This window comes from Pristiophorus japonicus, chromosome 21 (genome assembly GCF_044704955.1).
Source record: "Pristiophorus japonicus isolate sPriJap1 chromosome 21, sPriJap1.hap1, whole genome shotgun sequence".
Lineage (NCBI taxonomy): Eukaryota > Metazoa > Chordata > Chondrichthyes > Pristiophoridae > Pristiophorus > Pristiophorus japonicus.
Genome location: NC_091997.1, coordinates 35979178 through 35995703, shown reverse-complemented (window position 1 = coordinate 35995703; position 16526 = coordinate 35979178). Strand labels below are relative to the sequence as shown.

Here is a 16526-nt window from a genome sequence, read left to right as displayed (position 1 = left end):
CTGACCATGTCTGGATTACACCCAGTGTGACCATATCTGGATTACCCCCAGTGTGACCATATCTGGATTACCCCCAGTGTGACCGTATCTGGATTACCCCCAGTGTGACCTTATCTGGAGTACCCCAGTGTGACCGTATCTGTATTACTCCCAGTGTGACCGTATCTGGATTACCCCCAGTGTGACCTTATCTGGATTACCCTCAGTGTGACCGTATCTGGATTACCCCCAGTGTGACCGTATCTGGATTACCCCCAGTGTGACCGTATCTGTATTACCCCTAGTGTGACCGTATCTGGATTACCCCAGTGTGACCATGTCAGGACTACCACCAGTGTGACCATATCTGGATTACCCCCAGTGTGACCGTATCTGGATTACCCCCAGTGTGACCATATCTGGATTACACCCAGTGTGACCATATCTGGATTACCCCCAGTGTGACCGTATCTGGATTACCCCCAGTGTGACCGTATCTGGATTACCCCAGTGTGACCATGTCTGGATTACCACCAGTGTGACCATATCTGAATTACCTCCAGTGTGACCATGTCTGGATTACCACCAGTGTGACCGTATCTGGATTACCCCCAGTGTGACCATATCTGGATTACCCCCAGTGGGACCGTATCTGGATTAGCCCCAGTGTGACCGTATCTGTATTACCCCCAGTGTGACCATGTCTGGATTACCCCCAGTATGACCATATCTGGATTACCCTCAGTGTGACCGTATCTGGATTACCCCGTGTGACCATGTCTTGATTACCCTCAGTGTGACCGTATCTGGATTACCCCCAGTGTGACCATGTCTGGATTACCCCCAGTATGACCATATCTGGATTACCCCCAGTGTGACCATATCTGGATTACCTCCAGTGTGACCGTATCTGGATTACCCCCAGTGTGACAGTGTCTGGATTATCCCCAGTGTGACCGTATCTGGATTACCCCCAGTGTGACCGTATCTGGATTACCCCCAGTGTGACCGTATCTGGATTACCACCAGTGTGACCGTATGTGGATTACCCCCAGTGTGACCGTATCTGGATTACCACCAGTGTGACCGTATCTGGAATACCCCCAGTGTGACCGTGTCTGGATTACCACCAGTGTGACCGTATGTGGATTACCCCCAGTGTGACCGTATCTGGATTACCCCCAGTGTGACCGTATCTGGATTACCCCCAGTGTGACCATATCTGGAGTACCCCAGTGTGACCGTATCTGGATTACCCCCAGTGTGACCGTATCTGGATTACCCCCAGTGTGACCATGTCTGGATTACCACCAGTGTGACCGTATCTGGATTACCCCCAGTGTGACTATGTCTGGATTACCCCCAGTGTGACCGTATCTGGATTACCCCCAGTGTGATCATGTCTGGATTACCCCCAGTGTGACCATATCTGGATTACCCCCAGTGTGACCATATCTGGATTACCCCCAGTGTGACCGTATCTGGATTACCCCCAGTGTGACCATGTCTGGATTACCCCCAGTGTGACCGTATCTGGATTACCCCCAGTGTGACCATATCTGGAGTACCCCAGTGTGACCGTATCTGGATTACCCCCAGTGTGACCGTATCTGGATTACCCCCAGTGTGACCATGTCTGGATTACCACCAGTGTGACCGTATCTGGATTACACCCAGTGTGACCATGTCTGGATTACCACCAGTGTGACCGTATCTGGATTACCCCCCAGTGTGCCCATGTCTGGATTACCACCAGTGTGACCGTATCTGGATTACCCCCAGTGTGACTGTATATGGATTACCCCCAGTGTGACCATATCTGGATTACCCCCAGTGTGACCGTATCTGGATTACCCCCAGTGTGACCATATCTGGATTACCCTCAGTGTGACCGTATCTGGATTACCCCCAGTGTGACAGTGTCTGGATCACCCCCAGTCTGACCATGTCTGGATTACCCCCAGTGTGACCATGCCTGGATAACCCCCAGTGTGACCATGTCTTGATTACCATCAGTGTGACCATATCTGGATTACCCCCAGTGTGACCGTATCTGGATTACTCCCAGTGTGACCATATCTGCATTACTCGCAGTGTGACCCTTTCTGGATTACCCCCAGTGTGACCGTATCTGTATTACCCCTAGTGTGTCCGTATCTGGATTACCCCAGTGTGACCATGTCTGGATTACCACCAGTGTGACCGTATCTGGATTACCCCCAGTGTGACCATATCTGGATTACCCCCAGTGTGACCATATCTGGATTACCCCCAGTGTGACCATATCAGGATTCCCCCCAGTGTGACCGTATCTGGATTACCCCCAGTGTGACCATGTCTGGATTACCCCCAGTGTTTCCATATCTGGATTACCCCCAGTGTGACCGTATCTTGATTACCCCAGTGTGACTATGTCTGGATTACCCCCAGTGTGACCATATCTGGATTACCCCCAGTGTGACCATATCTGGATTACCCCCAGTGTGACCGTATCTGTATTACCCCTAGTGTGACCGTATCTGGATTACCCCAGTGTGACCATGTCTGGATTACCACCAGTGTGACCGTATCTGGATTACCCCCAGTGTGACCATGTCTGGATTACCACCAGTGTGACCGTATCTGGATTACCCCCAGTGTGACCATGTCTGGATTACCACCAGTGTGACCGTATCTGGATTACACCCAGTGTGACTGTATATGGATTACCCCCAGTGTGACCATATCTGGATTACCCCCAGTGTGACCGTATCTGGATTACCCCCAGTGTGACCATATCTGGATTACCCTCAGTGTGACCGTATCTGGATTACCCCCAGTGTGACAGTGTCTGGATCACCCCCAGTCTGACCATGTCTGGATTACCCCCAGTGTGACCGTACCTGGATTACCCCCAGTGTGACCATATCTGGATTACGCCCAGTGTGACCGTATCTAGATTACCCCCAGTGTGACAGTGTCTGGATTACCCCAGTCTGACCATGTCTGGATTACCCCCAGTCTGACCATGTCTTGATTACCATCAGTGTGACCATATCTGGATTACCCCCAGTGTGACCGTATCTGGATTACTCCCAGTGTGACCATATCTGGATTACTCGCAGTGTGACCCTTTCTGGATTACCCCAAGTGTGACCGTATCTGGATTACCCCCAGTGTGACAGTGTCTGGATCACCCCCAGTCTGACCATGTCTGGATTACACCCAGTGTGACCATATCTGGATTACCCCCAGTGTGACCATATCTGGATTACCCCCAGTGTGACCGTATCTGGATTACCCCCAGTGTGACCTTATCTGGAGTACCCCAGTGTGACCGTATCTGTATTACTCCCAGTGTGACCGTATCTGGATTACCCCCAGTGTGACCTTATCTGGATTACCCTCAGTGTGACCGTATCTGGATTACCCCCAGTGTGACCGTATCTGGATTACCCGCAGTGTGACCGTATCTGTATTACCCCTAGTGTGACCGTATCTGGATTACCCCAGTGTGACCATGTCAGGATTACCACCAGTGTGACCATATCTGGATTACCCCCAGTGTGACCGTATCTGGATTACCCCCAGTGTGACCATATCTGGATTACACCCAGTGTGACCATATCTGGATTACCCCCAGTGTGACCGTATCTGGATTACCCCCAGTGTGACCGTATCTGGATTACCCCAGTGTGACCATGTCTGGATTACCACCAGTGTGACCATATCTGAATTACCTCCAGTGTGACCATGTCTGGATTACCACCAGTGTGACCGTATCTGGATTACCCCCAGTGTGACCATATCTGGATTACCCCCAGTGGGACCGTATCTGGATTAGCCCCAGTGTGACCGTATCTGTATTACCCCCAGTGTGACCATGTCTGGATTACCCCCAGTATGACCATATCTGGATTACCCTCAGTGTGACCGTATCTGGATTACCCCGTGTGACCATGTCTTGATTACCCTCAGTGTGACCGTATCTGGATTACCCCCAGTGTGACCATGTCTGGATTACCCCCAGTATGACCATATCTGGATTACCCCCAGTGTGACCATATCTGGATTACCTCCAGTGTGACCGTATCTGGATTACCCCCAGTGTGACAGTGTCTGGATTATCCCCAGTGTGACCGTATCTGGATTACCCCCAGTGTGACCGTATCTGGATTACCCCCAGTGTGACCGTATCTGGATTACCACCAGTGTGACCGTATGTGGATTACCCCCAGTGTGACCGTATCTGGATTACCACCAGTGTGACCGTATCTGGAATACCCCCAGTGTGACCGTTTCTGGATTACCACCAGTGTGACCGTATGTGGATTACCCCCAGTGTGACCGTATCTGGATTACCCCCAGTGTGACCGTATCTGGATTACCCCCAGTGTGACCATATCTGGATTACCCCCTGTGTGACCGTATCTGGATTACCCCCAGTGTGACAGTGTCTGGATTACCCCCAGTGTGACCGTATCTGGATTACCCCCAGTGTGACAGTGTCTCGATTACCTCAGTCTGACCGTATCTGGATTACCCCAGTGTGACCGTATCTGGATTACCCCCAGTGTGACCATGTCTGGATTACCCCCAGTCTGACCGTATCTGGATTACCCCAGTGTGACCGTATCTGGATTACCCCCAGTGTGACCATGTCTGGATTACCACCATTGTGACCGTATCTGGATTACCCCCAATGTGACAGTGTCTAGATTACCCCCAGTGTGACAGTGTCTGGATTACCACCAGTGTGACAGTGTCTGGATTACCCCCAGTCTGACCGTGTCTGGATTACTCCCAGTGTGACAGTGTCTGGATTACCCCCAGTGTGACAGTGTCTGGATGGAGCCCCTCAGTTGTGTCTGCACCTGAAATCTCGATCAACCTTCCTCTTTTCCCAGTGGCTGACGGACGTCCTCTGTATCTGTAGCATTTTATGTAACTGTGTGAAGCATGTTTCAATCAATACCCTCCCATTGAAGGTTCTCACTTTAATACAGAAACCCTCCCGCACCCTTACACTCTATATCCCGCTGAATGCTGATTGGCTGTTGGCCTCCACTGCCAAACTGCTCCATCATTACAAATTGTTCTCCTGTTGTAAATGACTTTTCACCAGTTTGAATTTCTGGCTTCGGGTTCCACTTTCCTGGATTATAAGACGATAATGTTTTATCCGTCACCTTTTTAACATTGGATATCCCGATTTGGGTACTGCTGGGGGGATGACTCATCAGGGGAGGGCAGCAGCAGCCAAGTTCCTGGCAGCATGGTTGGCTCTGCTGCACAGGAGGGCAGGAAAAAGAGTGGGAGAGCAATAGTGATAGGGGATTCTATTGTAAGGCGAATAGATAGACATTTCTGCGGCCGCAACCGAGACTCCAGGATGGTATGTTGCCTCCCTGGTGCAAGGGTCAAGGATGTCTCAGAGTGGCTACAGTGCATTCTGGAGGGGGAGGATGAACAGCCAGTTGTCGTGGTGCATAGAGGTACCAACGATATAGGTAAAAAATGGGATGAGGTCCTACAAGGTGAATTTAGGCAGCTAGGAGTTAAATTAAAAAGTAGGACCTCATAAGTAGTAATCTCGGGATTGCTCCCAGTGCCACGTGCTAGTCAGAGTAGGAATTGCAGGATAGCTCAGCTGAATACGTGGCTTAAAGAGTGGTGCAGAAGGAAGGAATTCAAATTCTTGGGACATTGGAACCGGTTCTGGGGGAGGTGGGACCAGTACAAACCGGACGGTCTGCACCTGGGCAGGACCGGAACCAATGCCCTAGGGGGGGTGTTTGCTAGTACTGTTGGGGAGGGATTAAACTAATATGGCAGGGGGATGGGAACCTATGCAGGGAGACAGAGGGAAGTAGAATGAGGGCAGAAGCAAAAGATAGAAAGAAGAAAAGTAAAAGTGGAGGACAGAGAAACCCAAGGCAAAAAGCAAAAAGGGCCACATTACAGCCAAATTTTAAAGGGGCAAAGTGTGTTAAAAAGACAAGCCTGAAGGCTCTGTGCCTCAATGCGAGGAGTATTCGTAATAAGGTGGACGAATTAACTGCACAGGCAGCAATTAATGAATATGATATAATTGGCATCACGGAGACATGGCTCCAGGGTGACCAAGGCTGGGAACTCAACATCCAGGGGTATTCAACATTTAGGAAGGATAGACAGAAAGGAAAAGGAGGTGAGGTAGCGTTGCTGGTTAAAGAGGAAATGAACGCAATAGTAAGGAAGGACATTAGCTTGGAGGATGTGAAATCTGTATGGGTGGAGCTGCGGAATACCAAAGGGCAGAAAACGCTAGTGGGAGTTGTGTACAGACCACCAAACAGTAGTAGTGAGGTTGGGGACAGCATCAAACAAGAAATTAGGGATACGTGTAATAAAGGTACAGCAGTTATCATGGGCGACTTTAATCTACATTTCGATTGGGCTAACCAAACTGGTAGCAATACGGTGAGGAGGATTTCCTGGAGTGTATTAGGGATGGTTTTCTAGACCAATCTGTCGAGGAACCAACGAGAGAGCTGGCCATCCTCGGTGATGTGTAATGAGAAAGGACTAATTAGCAATCATGTTGTGCGAGGCCCCTTGGGGAAGAGTGACCATAATATGGTAGAATTCTTTATTAAGATGGAGAGTGACACAGTTAATTCAGAGACTAGGGTCCTGAACTTAAGGAACGGTAACTTCGATGGTATGAGGCATGAATTGGATAGAATAGACTGGCAAATGATACTTAAAGGGTTGACGGTGGATAGGCAATGGCAAACATTTAAAGATCACATGGATGAACTTCAACAATTGTACATCCCTGTCTCAAGTAAAAATAAAATGGGGAAGGTGGCTCAACTGTGGCTAACAAGGAAAATTAAAGATAGTGTTAAATCCAAGGAAGAGGCATATAAATTGGCCAGAAAAGCAGCAAACCTGAGGATTGGGAAAAATTTAGAATTCAGCAGAGGAGGACAAAGGGTTTAATTAGGAGGGGGGATATAGAGTATGAGAGGAAGCTTGCCGGGAACATAAAAACTGACTGCAAAAGCTTCTATAGATATGTAAAGGGAAAAAGATTAGTGAAGACAAATTTAGGTCCCTTGCAGTCAGATTCAGGTGAATTTATAATGGGGAACAAAGAAATGGCAGATCAATTGAACAAATACTTTGGTTCTGTCTTCACGAAGTAAGGCACAAATAATCTTCCGGCAATACTAGGGGACCGAGGCTCTAGTGAGAAGGAGGAACTGAAGGAAATCCTTATTAGGCGGAAAATTGTGTTATGGAAATTGATGGGATTGAAGGCCGATAAATCCCCGGGGCCTGATAATCTGCATCCCAGAGTACTTAAGGAAGTGGCCCTAGAAATAGTGGATGCATTGGTGATCATTTTCCAACAGTCTATCGACTCTGGATCAGTTCCTATGGACTGGAGGGTAGCTAATGTAACACCACTTTTTAAGAAAGGAGGGAGAGAGAAAACGGTTAATTATAGACCGGTTAGCCTGACATCAGTAGTGGAGAAAATGTTGGAATCACTAATTAAAGATGAAATAGCAGCGCATTTGGAAAGCAGTGACAGGATCGGTTCAATTCAGCATGGATTTATGAAAGGGAAATCATGCTTGACAAATCTTCTGGAAATTTTGAGGATGCAACTACTAGCGTTGACAAGGGATGTGGTGTATTTGGACTTTCAAAGGGCTTTTGACAAGGTCCCACACAAGAGATTGGTGTGCAACATTAAAGCACATGTTATTGGGGTTAATGTCCTTATGACTAAAGGATCAAGGGGTATGGAGAGAAAGCAGGAAAGGGTACTGAGGTGAATGATCAGCCATGATCTTATTGAATGGTGGTGCAGGCTCGAAGGGCCGAATGGCCTACTGCTGCACCTATTTTCTATGTATCTATGTCGAGCTCTCCTGTGAACCGCCTTTGCTCCAGACTGCAGACTGTAAACGTCTCGAACCTTCGCTCCAGTTCCGTCCCGTCACACAGGAGCCAGTCCTGCTCCTCCCCGCGCCTTCCCAATGCACAGGCAGACGGGCCGATGAGGGAGGGACTGGGCCTCATGTTGAGAGACCCCGTGCCAGGCCTTGGGGAAGGACAGGACGGCATTGTGTGTGTGTGTCTTGTCACAGATTCTGTGTATTAGGGGCACTAAACACAGCGGGGGAGAAATCGGGAGCATTATTGTGGGAGATCATTCTTTCACCTCCTTCAGTAATGGCAGATTTTGAGATCCCTTTCTCTTGGGGCACCAAAGTCCACTTGTTTTGTCCGAGGGTCAGTAAGAGCGGGCGCATCATGTGTGTGTTGCTCCTGTTTCAGGGTCCGTGCTATGGGGAGCTGCAGCGAGCCCTGGAGAGGATTGCCATGTCCCTGCGACAGACGCACGAAAGTTTGTACCAGATTCCAATCCCCAACTGTGACAGGAAAGGATTCTTTCATCCAAAGCAGGTATTTATTTCATCGCCGATTATCATCAAATGCAACAGCTGAGGTTCAGCGTAACTCACCGGCTGAGAGCCTGAATTCATCCGCATCGGCCGGGAAAGTTCCCCAGGAATTGTCCCATCAAACACTTCCAGGGCAGGTATAGCACGGGGTTCGATACAGATTAAAGTTCCCTCTACACTACCCCATCAAACACTCCCAGGGCAGGTATAGCACAGGGTTAGATACAGAGTAAAGCTCCCTCTACACTGTCCCATCAAACACTCCCAGGGCAGGTACAGCACAGGGTTAGATACAGAGTAAAGCTCCCTCTACACTGTCCCATCAAACACTCCCAGGGCAGGTACAGCACGGGGTTAGATACAGAGTAAAGGTCCCTCTACACTGTCCCATCAAACACTCCCAGGGCAGGTACAGCACGGGTTAGGTACAGAGTAAAGCTCCCTCTACACTGTCCCATCAAACACTCCCAGGGCAGGTACAGCACGGGTTAGATACAGAGTAAAGCTCCCTCTGCACTGTCCCATCAAACACTCCCAGGGCAGGTACAGCACAGGTTAGATACAGAGTAAAGCTCCCTCTACACTGTCTCATCGAACAATAGTATTTTTGCACTATTGAGACATTCCCAACAGATATTGGGTTGAGTTTGTCCCAAACTAATCTCTGAGAGGAATGCTTTAATCAATCGAAGGGTCCAGATGTTGAGAACGTCACTCCTCGAGTTTCTAAATTTGGAAATGGCCTACTGAGCTACTGTGTTGTGGAATCCATGTGTCCGATCTGCTTAATGTTGGAACTCATTCTCTCTGTTGTTCTGCAGTGTCACCCGTCGCTGGATGGGCAGCGCGGAAAGTGTTGGTGTGTCGCCCCAAAGACGGGCGTGAAACTCATTGGGTCTCCCGAGGTGAAGGGAGACATCGACTGCCATCAGTTCCTCATGGAGCAGGCGCAGGATTGAGCGGGCGTGAGCAGGCGTGAGCAGGAGCCCCTGTGTCCGTGTGCTCTCCGTGAGCAGTGAGGAGGGGAATCGAGCACACGTTGGGTCAGTGCCTGGTGTCAGATGCAGGGGAGAACTGCCACAGCCCAGCCAACCCTCTCCAGTCGCTCTCATCGTCTGCCTTGCTGATCGAATGGCCTTCCTGAGCTTGTCTGCTCCTGACGGGGTGTTTCTGTTGTATAAAGTCTTCCACTTTCCATATCTTTCAGATGTCCCTGCCCATGATCCTCACGCTCCTTCCTGTGGGTTTGCTCTGTTCTGACCTCTTTGCTTATTGTGTGAATCTCACGCTCCAGCAAGCCAATATCTAATAGGTAGCCACAGCTCATCTGGGTGTAACACTGTCCGTGGCGTGCGGCCAAATGCTGTGCCAGACCATGGGTGCCAGTGCCGTGTGTGCCAGCAGGTGCCAGTGCCAGTGTGTGCCAATGGGTGCCAGTGCCATGGGTGCCATTGCCGTGGGTGTCAGTGCGGTGGGTGCCAGTGCGATGGGTGCCAGTGTGTGCCGGTGCCAGTGTGGCAGTGATGTGTGTGCCAGTGCCGTGTGAGTGGGTAGCAGTGCCACGCCAGTGGGTGCCAGTGCTGTGGGTGCCAGACTGTGCCAATGGATGCCAGTGTACAATGTAGGAGAAAGCCAAGAACCTGAGGGACTGGGCACCTTCCCCTCTTCCCCCTCCCCGAAGCAAACCCAGCTCCAAGAAAAATTAGCTTCAGTTTAACTCCATCAACAACCCAAAGAAAATAGTTTCATTTACAACAATCAAATACAAACTAGTTGGGTCCTCCCAGCCGCTGGTGTTCGAGTCTGACTCCTTCCCCCTGAAACACCGGCAGTGTGATCGCTCAAAGGGCACACGCAGGTACATGTAACATTCTCCACTATCAGGGGTGGGGTCAGCAGTATTAACTCCGCTGCCTGGCGGCATCACCCCAAAAATCACCAACTCACTTAACGCCTCGCTCCCTCTCCATTACTGTCATTTTGGCTGGGGCCTCCTGATGGGCGGCCCAGTCACCTGCCTGTTTCAGATGGGAACCTCTTTGTAACATACTAATCGTTCCTGGGACCCTGACACAATGTCGAGGTGCCAGTGGGTGTAGAGTGTGCTGTGCCCATTGGCACCTGGCGTTGAGTAGCCCAACCAGGGGTCCTTAAAATGCCCCTCCATTATTCTCTCAACGCTCCTCCTGGCCCCACAGAAATGGTCTGCCTCCGTGTCGCAGTCCTTGCAATTTCCGCCCTCCCTGATCGCGAGGCTGCCTGTGAATGTTGGAACGCGGCTCAGAGGGAATATGGAGAAAGAAGCTCAACCCTCAAAGTGACATGATCACACCCCTCACCCACACAATGTCCACTCGCTGTTAAAATCAACCCCATGGTCTCTCGTTGGAACATTTAGCAATTTCTTGGGAAGCTGCATTGTTCAACCTCTTAATTGTCCAGTGAGCCCTTCCCTCGCTGGAGTCCAGGATGTTTAAAATCAGTCTTCAATAGGTGTAACCCATCAGCAAATGACAAGCCCCCATTGACAGGACAACAAGGAGGAGATGGGAAGAAGCAGGTTCTAACGTATAGCCGGGATCAGCTGGGACAGAAAACATTGAGAGCAAACCAAAACCGGGAGCGTAAGCCCTTAAGAGGTGAGGGGCGCTTCACCCCTCTGCCCCATGGTCATGGACCTCGTGGAGCTTTAAGCTGCGAGAGAGAGAGGGTGACGCATCTCTCTGAGCTGCGGGGCGAGGGACAGGTTCCCTGGGTGTAGCACTGAGAATAAGCACTCCATCTAAGATCATCTTCATCCAGAGGGTGGTGAGCGAGCGGGATATCTGATGCAGGGAGGATGTTGACTGGTGTCGGAGGTAGTGAGGGGCAAGCAGTCTGTGACCTATGGGCCCAGGCCAGTGGACGGAGAAGGTTGGTTGTTTCTGGTGCTCTACAGTCCGTGGTCCCTGAGCAAACATGGGGAGAGGGCTAGGGGTAGTTTAATGTGTCTAATGAAGCATCGTGAGTATCCATGGTCTCCTGCTTTGAGGGTCGGTCCAGTCGCCATTTTCCTTTCTGGTTTCCTGGCTCAGCAGGAGTTCAGCATCTCTCGATGGAGCCCGAGGCATGGTCTGAGCCACAGATTGACCATGGAAGGTCCAACCGCCTCCTCGCTGCTTATCGTACGGTGGGAAGGATTCCCTAGTGCTGGTCAAGGTTTGCATCCTGTTGGTCCTGTTTAGAACAGCAGAAATGTGAAGGAAGGATTGTGAGCTGAGAGAGTTTATCGCAACCTCTCCAATAGACCGTTAGCCCACAGTGAATACTCAGTGTTGCATTGGTTCTACTGATACCCGTACATTTTAATGGAGGAAATACCAACCCAGCTCATGATGGGATTGTAAAGGAATACAATATGAGCTTTTTTCAGTTTTTCCCTACATTATCACTTTCTTTCTCTCTCACTGTGTGGCTCACAGTTACACACCTGATCTGAACTTGCAGGGCTGATGGGGACTGGGTGAAGCAGAGACATTGACCCACAGTGGGTGTGCAGGAGGGAGAAGGGGATGCAGGGATATGGGGGCACGATGGGGAGGCTCGACTACAGCATAAACACCAGCATGGACAAGTAGGGCCGAATGGCCTGTTTCTGTGCTGTGGATCCTCGCTCCGAGGGACTGCATAACACTCAGACATTCTATGTAACCGTCAGATTCATTGAATGATCAAATCCACCTCGTTCCCCCCAACTGGGAGATTGCCGAGCCCATCCTCCCCCAACTGGGTGATTGGACTGGCCCATCCTCCCCCAACTGGGTGATTGGACTGGCCCATCCTCCCCCAACTGGGAGATTGCCAAGCCCATCCTCCCCCAAATGGGAGATTGGACTGGCCCATCCTCCCCCAAATGGGAGATTGGACTGGCCCATCCTCCCCCAACTGCGTGATTGCCGAGCCCATGCTCTCCCAATTGGGAGATTGGACTGGCCCATCCTCCCCCAACTGGATTGGACTGGTCCATTGTCACCATCACGGGGGATTGAGCTGCAAACTCTGCAAAGAGGAAGGTGAATTAGGCCCTTGTATAAAAAATAAAAAATCAATTCTCTGGGAATGGTCGGGTCAAGGAACACAAGTGACATTTTGCTGGTTGCAGTGAGGTCACGATCCCGGTTCACCAGCCTCCAGTTGCACATCGAGTGTTTGCAGAACAAAAAACCTGCCCCAGGACTGCAACAGGCGATGGTGCAGAGCCTGGGATTAAACCGTGACAGGGTGGGCCCCACACACACTGAGCCTGGGATTAAACCGTGACAGGGTGGGCCCCACACACTGAGCCTGGGATTAAACCGTGACAGGGTGGACCCCACACTGAGCCTGAGATTAAACCGTGACAGGGTGGGCCCCACACACACTGAGCCTGGGATTAAACCGTGACAGGGTGGGCCCCACACACTGAGCCTGGGATTAAACCATGACAGGGTGGGCCCCACACACTGAGCCTGAGATTAAACCGTGACAGGGTGGGCCCCAAACTTAGCCTGGGATTAAACCACGACAGGGTGGGCCCCATACACTGAGTTTGGGATTAAACCGTGACAGGGTGAAACCTGATCCTGCTTCACACTGAGTCCCTCACTCAGGCAACAGGTACTCCACAGGATCAGTAACTCAAGCAGCGGAAAGGATTTGTGTTAGTGCCGAAGGGAGGGAGAATGGTCGAGACAGCTGCAAGTGGTGAATGTCCCCTTGTCCCCAGTTGCTGCAGTTTGTGTCGCACCGAGCAGCTCGGAGTGCCCCAGAAATGTTGATTCAGTGCAGCTGGGCTCAGTTGGTGGATCCCAGGAGAACAGAACACAAACACGGGGAGCCAGAGGCACATGGCTCTGCCCCTTCCCACACTACCCATAAGCGGCCAGACCATGTGTGAAACCCGTTCCTCGAGGGCCTAGCACCACAACTCAAACCTCCTCCCCAGGCAGCACCAATTTGGCAATTGTACTTTGAGGGGGCGGGGCAGGGCGCAGGCTGGCTGGTGTGGGAATAGAAAGATGCTATATTGGCACCTGGTGGTGGTATCTTCAGTGACACACATATTCCCGTCCTTGGGGTCTCTCCGCCCCTTTAACGCAGCTCCTGTCTCTTCCCATGTTGCAGGGAGTTGAGGGTTATGGGCAGTGGGCAGGGAAGTGGAGTTGAGGCCAAGATCAGATCAGCCATGATATTATTGCATGGCGGAGCAGGCTTGGGGGGGTGGGGGGGCAGGTGGCCTACTCCTGTTTCTTCTTAATTTCCCTCTTTGGTTGTCATGATCCTGCAAATGACCTTTGACCCAGGTTACAGTGAGGTCAGCAGTGGGTGGAGGTCCCACTCCATAAGACCACCAGGAGCAGATTCCCTACATAGGCCTGATGGGTGCTGGTGCACCTTGTTTCTGTCGCACCATTTTAAACCTTTAACCCTTCATACCCTGCCTTTGCTCTTGGCTTTAACGCACCAACCTTCCGTCTCCTCAATAACTTCCTGATGCTGAAACCCATTTCACACTTTGTAAGAGGAATAGGCAGCCAGCGTGCTAGCTGGAGACAGGGACCTTGGGCCTGGTTCTGTGAAGCTCTAGGCTTGTTCGTAGTCTGCACACTTGTGGCCATTAGCGTTCCCAGAGTGGGCCAATCACAGCTGTCTGGGTCAACCTTTCTGGGAACTCACAAAGCAGAGCAAGACCCTGGGCATTCTAGGAGATCAAGGAATGAGCGTGTGATTGGACCTCTAGAAAGGAGCGTGTGATTGGACCTCTCCACTCCAACCCATGCCCCCCCTCCACTCCAACCCATGCCCCCCCCAATCACTCCAACCATGCCCCCCCATCACTCCAACCCATGCCCCCCCATCACTCCAACCCATGCCCCCCCCCCCCCATCACTCCAACCCATGCCATCCATTCACCGAGTTGGTCTTTCCATCTCACCTCACGTTTGATGTGGGGCAAAATGTAAACAAAAAATTGGTGTGATTTTCTGCTGTTGAGTGGGGTGCAGGCTGGAACTTCAATCGTTGCGATTTTTGATGGGCAAAGACCTTCTCGGTGTTGTGAGAGAGTGTGAGGACTGGGCAGAGGAGGATTGTACAAATACTGGGATCATGTGACTAGCAGCACATCAGATCTATATCTTACACTTACTGGTTACTGGTGGCAATCTGTAATACCTGTGATATTCTCAGAACCTTTTTAAAAGTACAATGTTAGAGTGTTTTTGTAAAGTATTGGAATTGTAATAAAAGCTGACACAATGGATTCCGTTTCGTGCTGTGTCCTTTCCTGCGCATTGCCCAGGCTCTCCGCAGTACCTGCTCTTCCCTTTCTCATCACCACATTGGCTGCCGCATTTCCTACATTACAACAGCGACTTCAAATAAAAAGTACTTCATTGGCTGCAAAGCGCTTTGCGATGTCCTGCGGTGGTGAAGAGCACTCCAGTGTCAGCTGTGGCTCAGTGGGCAGCACACGTGCCTCGGAGTCAGAAGGTTGTGGGTTCAAGGCCCACTCCAGAGACTTGAGCACTGCAGCGCAGTGCTGAAGGAGTGCTTTCGGATGAGACGTAAAAGATTCCATGACACTATTTTGAAGAAGAGCAGGGGAGTTCTCTTCATGTCCTGGCCAATATTTATCCCTTAATCAACATAACAAAAAACAGATTATCTGGTCATTATCACATTGCTGTGTGTGGGAGTTTGCTATGCATAAATTGGCTGCCGTGTTTCCCACATTGCAACAGTGACTACACTCCAAAAGTACTTCATTGGCTGTAAAGCTCTTTCAGACGTCCAGTGGTTATGAAAGGTGCTATATAAATGCAAGTCTTTCTCCCTGTGTAGCTGTGACTCTGCTGATCAGCTCCATCAATGATTACTTTTCACGCCACTAATGGTCTGTGTTCAACTACACGCCGTTCCTGTGCCGCTTCCCACCTCTGTCGGGGTTGGGAAACCCCTCGAAATGGTCAATGAAATTCAGCTCAGGACGGTGGGCACTCAGCCGATGACTGAGTTAGTTGAAGGTGATTTGACTGTAAATCTGGCAACGCTTGGGTTTTGTGGTGTTTATGCTGATCAGTTGCTTCTATTTCTATGGAGAGCTACATAAGGACATGGGGTTAGGAGTCGGCCATTCAGCTCCTCGAGCCTGCCCCGCCATTTGGCCCCTGGAGCCTGCTCTGCCATTCAATGAGATCATGGCTGAACTTCTACCTCAACTCCACTTTCCTGCACTGTCCCCATATCCCTTAATATCCCTTCATTCCCTTAATATCCAAAAATCTATCGATCTCTGTCTTGAATATACTCAAAGACTGAGCCTCCACAGCCCTCTGGGGCAGAGAATTGCAAAGATTCACCATCCTCTGAGTGAAGACATTTCTCCTCATCTCGGTCCTAAATGGTCGACCCCTTATCCTGAGTCTCTGACCCCTGGTTCTAGACTCTCCAGCCCGGGGGAAACATCCTCTCTGCATCTACCCTGCAAGAATTTCATGTGTTTCAATTAGATCACCTCATTCTTCTAAACTCTAGGGAATATAGGCCTAGTCGACTCAATCTCTCCTCATAAGGCAATCCCCCCCATCCCAGGAATCAGTCTGGTGAACCTTCATTACACTCCCTCTATGGCAAGTATATCTTTCCTTAGGTAAGGAGACCAGAACTGCACAGTACTCTAAATAATTGCAGCAGGACTTTCTTACAATTATACTTTAAGCCCCTTGCAATAAAGGCTAACGCAACATTTGCCTTCCTAATTGCTTGCTGTACCTGTGTGTGAATGTTCCTGAGTTGCGAGCTGTCTGCCTGGAAAGTCCACTGCCCAGAAATGTTTGGGCTCCTGTCTCCCCATGGGGCAATCTCTCTGGTGGCCTCCTCTCCCACAACCATCGCCCATTTGTGTTGTGTATCTGCAAAGCATGCATTCCCATGTTCCGCCACCAGGGAGTGCATTCCCTGAAGTCCCCAGGGATCCCAGCATCCCTTGGGAGCACTGCATATAAGCCGGCCCCTAAGGCCTACTCCTCACTCTAGAGTGTCTTAATAAAGACTGAGGACACTGTTACTTTAAACTCCCTGTGT

General features: G+C 50.5%; 1 protein-coding gene across 1 annotated transcript in view; it reads left to right on the top strand.

Annotated features, from left to right (window-relative positions):
* LOC139233942 (insulin-like growth factor-binding protein 4) overlaps positions 1 to 14701 on the top strand; it is a 73600-nt gene extending 58899 nt beyond the window's left edge. The window contains exons 3-4 of the mRNA XM_070864626.1: positions 8296 to 8424; positions 9245 to 14701. Coding sequence (XP_070720727.1) covers positions 8296 to 8424; positions 9245 to 9382 — 267 coding nt within the window. The 3' untranslated portion in view covers positions 9383 to 14701. The remainder of the gene's footprint in view (positions 1 to 8295; positions 8425 to 9244) is intronic.
* The last annotated feature ends 1825 nt before the right edge of the window (positions 14702 to 16526 follow it).